The sequence below is a fragment of the Adiantum capillus-veneris genome, chromosome 12 (assembly GCF_014529385.1).
Source record: "Adiantum capillus-veneris isolate H3 chromosome 12, ASM1452938v2, whole genome shotgun sequence".
Classification (NCBI taxonomy): domain Eukaryota; kingdom Viridiplantae; phylum Streptophyta; class Polypodiopsida; order Polypodiales; family Pteridaceae; genus Adiantum; species Adiantum capillus-veneris.
Window position 1 is genome coordinate 112,621,210 of NC_140942.1, and position 7,439 is coordinate 112,628,648.

At 43.1% G+C, this 7,439-nt stretch overlaps 1 protein-coding gene across 1 annotated transcript; it reads right to left on the reverse strand.

Moving 5' to 3' along the window:
* Window positions 1–4,429: 4,429 nt before the first annotated feature.
* On the reverse strand, window positions 4,430–5,543 carry LOC147446330 (uncharacterized). Its single transcript, XM_086526211.1, has 2 exons — window positions 4,738–5,543; window positions 4,430–4,661 (listed from the first exon to the last, which is right to left on the reverse strand). The coding sequence occupies exons 1-2, from the start codon at window positions 5,269–5,271 to the stop codon at window positions 4,518–4,520; spliced, it is 678 nt and encodes a 225-aa protein (XP_086382337.1). The 5' UTR covers window positions 5,272–5,543; the 3' UTR covers window positions 4,430–4,517.
* Window positions 5,544–7,439: the final 1,896 nt, after the last annotated feature.

A 7,439-nucleotide genomic window follows, 5' to 3' on the forward strand; every position in this document is an offset into this window, starting at 1 on the left:
CAACATCAAGAAATTTCATTCGCTGAAAAGCACTCCAAGAGTCAGAAAACGGCTCGGAGGCTCTGAAATCCACATAGGGAGTTTCTTTCTATCAATTTGACTTTTTTGTTGAAATAATGCTTAAAAGGGACTCAGGGGGGCTCAAGGCAGGCACGAGTAGCACTTCCAATGAAAATTTCATTAGGAGACATCCTACACATAGGATGTCTCAAGGCCAAATCTGGGCACCAAACCTAACATTTCTCATCACACACAGCTTCTAAATAGCGTGCACAAGCTAGCCACCAAGTTTCATCACATTTGGACAAAAATTGACCTCATGTGCATCAAAAAACGCAAAGTCAGGTCATAGAGGCAATAATGGGCCATAGACCTACCAAAAAACTTGTCCAAATCACATGAAACTTACACAATACACTCATGAGCACATTGCCAAGCTATCTGTGTGGTCACAAGTAAAAAATGATGAAATAGACATCCTACACGTAGGATGTCTAAATGACCAATTTGGCCCCCTTATGGTATTTTTCAGCTCCTGATCTCTTTATGACACTTTCATGAGCTCATATATCAAGTTTCAAGCCATTCCCATCACATTTGGCCCCCAACACCTACAAGATGCACTCTTTGAGCCCAAAAACACTATACATGCTCTTACCAACACCAATTCTTGTCCAAATCAAAATCCAAGAGCAGGGCCATATTCCACATGCCAAGAGCTACCCACAGAACCAATTCCAAGCTATTTTGATAAAAAAGACATCCTATCTGTAGGATGTCTCCAGCATGATTTTGACCTACTGTGCAAGAAATGACATCATGGGAGCCATTACCTTGGTGCAAGAAGCTCATATATCAAGTTTCAATGCATTTGAATATCGTTTGCCACCTGTTGTGGACATCCTACCCAATTTGTGAGCCTAAAGCCTGAATCTACCCAAAAATGCACATTTTGATGCCCAAACCCAATTCCAATCATATAGCCATGTTGCATAGGACAACGGCCACCAGCCTGCCAACTTCACCAAAAACTAATGAAATAGACATCCTACACATAGGATGTCTAAATGATAAATTTTGGCCAGAATGATACTGTGAGCACATGCACAGTTTCCCTAGTTCCTTTTAAGTTTTATTTTCAATTTTCAAGTCATCTGGATAGTTAAAACTCAGTTTCTCAGTTGATATGCAAAAAACGCTAACTTCGGACTATTGAGTGCAACAAGATCCATGGCAGCCGCAAAATCACCGGCAAAGAAGAAGAGGATGACAATAAAAGACTACTTGGAAGAAGTAGAGCCAATTGTCATCCCAGAAGGAGCTCTGAAGCTAACCAGCACATGGATTCAGGATGATTTTCTAGAATCCAATGATTTGAATATTTACCAAGGCGTGTTCAAAGATCCTGAAGGAAATGCAGTGGAGCTACCCATGCTACCTCATGAGCTCAATGAATTTGTCTGAAGCAAGATGGGGGAGTACCTGGAGAAGATAGATCTCCATAACTACTTTGAAACTTTGCCAGCGGGGATTGACATCAAAAGAGTGTGGAAATTTGTAACCACTATCAAAGAGGATGGAGTGGCCAGAGTCACTGATCTGCAAGGCAAGCCAGACACCATGATTATCATCACACAGAGAGTGGTGGCGGCCGCACTTGACATCTCCAAGAAGGGACATAGTGTGACCAAAAGAAGATATGAAGTCAAGGTATACTCCGAAAAGAAGAACAACTACACCTTTGAAGACATTGCAAACCCAAAAGTGGTGGTCATGAGCCAGCTCTACAACTAGTACTTCCATATGTGTACAAAACGGCCACAGAAGTACAGAATGCCGCCTGGAGCCATTGCTACCACCTTCACCTGGGCAATGCAAAAGAGCAAGCCAAAGGTGATCAATTATGCTTCTTACATCCATGACAACCTCGTGAAGATGGGCAACAAAAATCCCACCTACATTGTGCCAGGTGAGCTAATAACAAAAGCGGTTTATGGAGCACTGCATGCCAATGGAAACTGGCCAGAACCTCCTTCACAGAATGACTGGCTAAGGCTGAAAGAAGATAAAGAAGAAGAACCGCCCAAGGCACCCAGAGTAGCCACAAGGTTGAAGCGCAAGTTAGAGACCGTGCTAGAAGAGTCGCCAGAGCCAAAGAAGGGAAAGAGAGAAAGTTTACAAGTGCCGATCAAGGAGACCAAGTCACAGAAAGTGGCACGGCTAGAGCGACCAATGGAAAGCTTCAGAGCCGAAAGAGCAATGAAAGGAGATTTGAGCGAGCTGGGGAAGCCCTCACTAAGCAGCAAACAGAAGAGCAACAATTTAGCACCGAGCCAGCAGCCATGGAAGGAATTGACATAGAAAATGTGTTAGATCTGGTGGACACCACCATACAAGAGGAAATCCTTGTAGGACCCTCACAAGAGCCACAAGATCTGACACAAGAAGAAGAAGAGAAGCTGCAAAAAGGCAATAGAAGCGGCAGTCAGAGACACAGCCAAAGAAGCCTTGGAATGGGAGCAGAGGGTCTTTAAATCAATGACTATTCAGAAGATAGATGCCAGCAACCTTCAGCGTGACTGGCTACAGCCCTCTCTCCCATATCCTCTGCTAAAGTATGAAGCTGCCACGATCAACAAACGAGTCAAATAGGAGCCAACAGTGCCATTGTACAAAGCAGATATCTCTAACCTGAAGGGGTCAAGCTGATAGTGGACTTTCAGCCCAGGTGGAGAAAGGCATGGGTGACAAAGTATCCACAATATCTAATCCACCTGGTAGAGGCACCTAACGTGGACAGAGATAACCTCAATTTATGCCCTCTACCAAGGATGAGGACATGGAAAGCCCATGAGTTGTTGCAGAGAAGCCAACCCACTTGGCTAAATTACCCGAAGCTGCCAGGCTCGAAGGCAAGTGAGAGAATAAGTGAGCAATACATGGTGAAAACCCTAATGGGCACCATCAAATTGTTCACTGGCTCGCTTGACCTATCTTGCATCATGATGAGAAAGACATGTAAAACACTTTTGGCAGTCTTCGAGACCTTCAAACCACGTCAGGCGACAGACAATATCTTCTTCTTTCAAGATACATACAAATGTGCTTACGATCTATCTAGTCAACCTTCTCACGAGGTGATACATGCATTGTATCAAATGATTATGTTTTTGCCATCTTATCACCTCCATGCCTTTGAAGAAGCCTTCTACACCGGCTTCTTCACAATCAGCACAGATATATTCGGCCCGACGCTACTAGCTCAACATGCGAGATATGAGTCACTTCTCAAGATGAGAGAAAGCCTACGCTAAAGAAGCAGCCATGTTGGGGACGACATAAACAAGGAGGGGGGGAGTGTTAGTGGCTGGACACACCCTACGGAAAATGACTGCTCGACGGATTATTATTTTTTGTGATTATTCATTTATTGAGAAAACCCAACATTCACCTTTGTAAATATCGGGGCTTACAGAAGTTTCCAGATTGTATCCCAGTTTTGACATTTAGATTGAGTAGATGGTTAAATTGGAACATTAGGGTTTGAGATTGTAAGGTATTTATACCAATTTTTGACCTTAATGAAAAACCTTTTGTCATTTTAAAAATAGTATTATCTCTGTGAATGAGCGTACTGTGTACGAGAGAGAGTGAGGGATTCATCTTGATGCTATGAGCACACCGGTGGTCGGAATCAAGTGTGGAGAAGTGCAGCATGTTGCCCCCGACAAGAGCTACACGCCGATACCTACATTGCGGGCGTACGGTGTGGTTTTGCGAGCTCGACCTACGAGCTTCATCTGGTGATTCGATGAGCATACGTTATCAATTTTCGCATTTCAGCATATCCACGCGTTCGCATTGAGTAGAGCTACATTCAGAAACGAGGACTGATATACTACATAAAGAGAGAAAGAGAGAAGGCTTCTCTTTTCATTTACACTACCTCGACTTTTGTGAGAATAATAAAGAGCTACAAACAGAGAGAGTAAGAGAAAACTCAACTACTATTAGAGAGAGGAGAGAGGAGGAAGGTGCACGGTTGCAAATGAAATGAGAGCTACAACCAAAAGGTAAACTCGGGGTAAATAAGAAAGAGAAACTTGCCTCTTGATACCTATGAAGATTTGAGCAGATTCTATCTACATCCACACATCAAAACGTATTTTTTTCTCATTCTTATATTTACAATATAAACAATGAACCATTGAGAGCCTTCCATATAGTATTCAACGTGAAGTCATTTTTGTCTCTTTTTTACATTGAAGAAAAGAGCCACGAGCCATAAATTTCCAATATGACTTGTTCACACTTAAATCGCATGCTCAGCCAGTCCAAATAATCCTTCAATACGATTATATCATGGACCAAGGTTGCATCATAGAATGTGGAACTAACCACCTTAAATTTAGCACACCTTAACCCAATAAGCAAAATAAACTTCTTATAATAGATTAAAGCACAAAACTTATAAACAAAATAGATAAGCTTGGAGACATAATCAAACTTCGGAATCACTACATATTAATCAACCCCATCCACACCATAACATTTGAGCCTAGTAGCTTCAAAGTCTTCAGCTTGAGAAAATAGCTAAAGAAGAACTCCGCGTACAAAATAGCCAGTAAACTGCATCCTGATTCCATCCGTGGTTGCGTACCCTGCAAAAGACATCAAGGATGAGAAGGACAGCCACAAAGAAAAGATCCAAAAAAAAGACGACACTTCAATGCATACCAAATAGGTTGACAGGTAGAGACACCAACTGCTTGCGAAGAGATTCGACACAAAGCAAGACAAAGTCCGCAGAGCAGGCCAAAATCCGTCAAAAACCGGCAAGCGGGACGACAGAGCAAAGCAGTACATCACCACAGGAGAGTTGTACAACAATGAAGACGGTCCGATCCACCAGAGATCGACAGAGAGGACGACAATGCAGTAGGACAACACCAAGGACAGGAACAGCACAACAGATGGGCGTCCAAGATCCGCTACAGATCGGCGAAGGGGACGACTAGACAAAGCAGCACAACCTCGATGTACAGAGCAGCACAACACCAAGGTACGACGAAGATCAACGCAACAAGACAACACCGAGGACGAGACCAGCAAACCAGATGAACCTCCAAGATCGGCTATAGATCGGCGAAGGGGACGACAAAACAGAGCAGCACAACCCCGAGGTACAGAGCACCACAGCACCAAGGCACGACCCAAATCCACCATGGACCAGCAAACCACGACTAGGAGGCACCAAACAAACCCCAGCATGGTACCCACAGAGAAGAAGAGTAGGACAAGCGCGGCCCAGATCCGCCACAGATAGACAAGCAGGACAACAAAACAGACCACTACAAGATCGAACAGAGGCAGGCCACGCACAGCACCGAAACAGGTCCAAGAAACACCATAGATCGGCGGCTTGAACCATGCAACCTACACGTTACCCACTCCCACTCCCCAACACAAAGGCTTGCTAGGGTTTCATTAGTCCTATAGGCAATGAGAGCACCCTCCACGAAGCTCAAGGAGTCTCCACTCCAAAAGAGAGAAGAATGAAAGAGCTCCATTCATTATATGGTGTCTCACCAACCCCATTTAAACCTTCCAACGTGCAACAACTAGTCTTGACCAGACACCTAACCCTTCACTCAAAAGACACCCAACCCAATGAACCTATCCTCTCAAGAACCACAAAAAAAAAGTATAGACTATTTTTATTTCTTACTTTTATTTTTAAGATATATTTGATATTTTTCACTAAGAAAAAAGGAACACGTCACTATGGCCTTAGCCCTTTGGGTGGCCAAAACATGAAAGTCACAATTGGTCATTTGAAGCTGAAATTTAAGCGAGAAGGTAGATATCTGATAAAGTTATATTTCAATAGATAGATAACTCTCCCCTAGGCCCTACAGTTGTTGGTCTACTGTCAACACTTGCCACCATTGTTGTTATGTCTTATTCATATGAAGATTCCTTATTGAATCACGAACCAACAATCACAACAAAGAATTGACTCGTCACCTCAGACATCAAAGGTCAAAAGGGTGGCCGTTTCCAAGTTTAATGGGTTTTCTATCAAGAAGGCTGAGAATTCAAAGCTAAGGGGTGTAAGTCATGACTCATCGATTGACTATTATGGTTTGTTTACTCTGAGTCTACATTCATAAAGCCCCATTTGAAGGTAAGGTCCAGTTTTTTATTTCAAGGCATGGATTTTTACTTGATACTTTACCAAGATAGAGAAAGGGGGGGGGGGGGGGGGGAATGTTGTCTTCCTCTCCATAGGACACGCCAAAATATTGAGGGGATCAAGGGTGAGGGTGCATTTTGCGACTATGGGCGAATCGGGCCATCGATGCACGCGTAAGAAAATCGAAGAATCCGGTAAATTTAGAGCAAGCAAAATTTCAATTAAGGCTTGAGATTCCTCTCCTTTAATTATCTTTAAAATTAATTCACCGTGCTTATGAAAAAAAAAATATTCCTTTGTAGGTGGCCCCAATGGACATGGAAATCCCCATCAATTCTACTACAAAATATTCATCGTAGATTGGTAGCATGACGTGCTTAAGTGTTTTTTTGTGTGTAAGTGTTCGTCTGTGTTCATTAACAATTTTGGATTCTTTGGAGGTCGATATCATAATCACTAGTATGTGACCAGCACGTTGTTGCGGCCAAGAAAATCATGGCAATTGGAGATCTCTCTCTCTCTCTCTCTCTCTCTCTCTCTCTCTCTCACACACACACACACACACACACACACACACGGAGTCATATGTAGGTAGAGGGAGGGGGGGGGTGTGTATGTCTGTCTTCTCACTCACGTGTGAGGAGAATAGAACTATAGTCCTTGGAATACGCTAGCAAGTTAGCAATGCATAGCTATGCCTTCTGTCTCTTTCTCTCTCTGTCATATAAGATCTTGAGATCAAGATTCATCGAGTAGATCTCTACTATCTCTTTTTCCACCTTCTTTTTCCCCTTTCTCAATTCTTTTGAGTTGAGGGCTCGTTAGATAGCTCTCTCTCTCTCTCTCTCTCTCTCTCTCTCATAATGACCACATGGAGTGTTTTTAGCCAAATGGTTGTGAGTGACTCATCCTTCACAAGACTTCTAATAAATTCAAACATCCCATATCTCCCTGCTCATCAACCAACGACAATGTACCAGATTTCTATCAGCTTGCTTTTATTGCGCCATACTATCAAAACCATGACTTGCCAATAAACAGGCTTTTCATGACCCTCTATTGGTTGAAGCAAGATAGGTTCTTGTTGGTGCCACGCTCCGAGGTCACTTTTGAAGGGCTACCAGGTTGCCAAGGGAAGTCTCTCTCTCTCTCTCTCTCTCTCTCTCTCTCTCTCTCTCTCTCTCTCTCTCTCTCTCCAACCAAGTCTTGAGTTCAAGACTTTCTTGCTAGATTTTCAATGTTC

What these genes read in the sequence shown, in the direction of transcription:
- LOC147446330 (XM_086526211.1), bottom strand. Translation starts at nt 5,271, where the DNA reads ATGCTGGGGTTTGTTTGGTGCCTCCTAGTCGTGGTTTGCTGGTCCATG. An exon ending in TCTACCTGTCAACCTATTTG is followed by an intron (nt 4,662 to 4,737) that starts GTATGCATTGAA and finishes TGTCTTTTGCAG; the next exon opens with GGTACGCAACCACGGATGGA.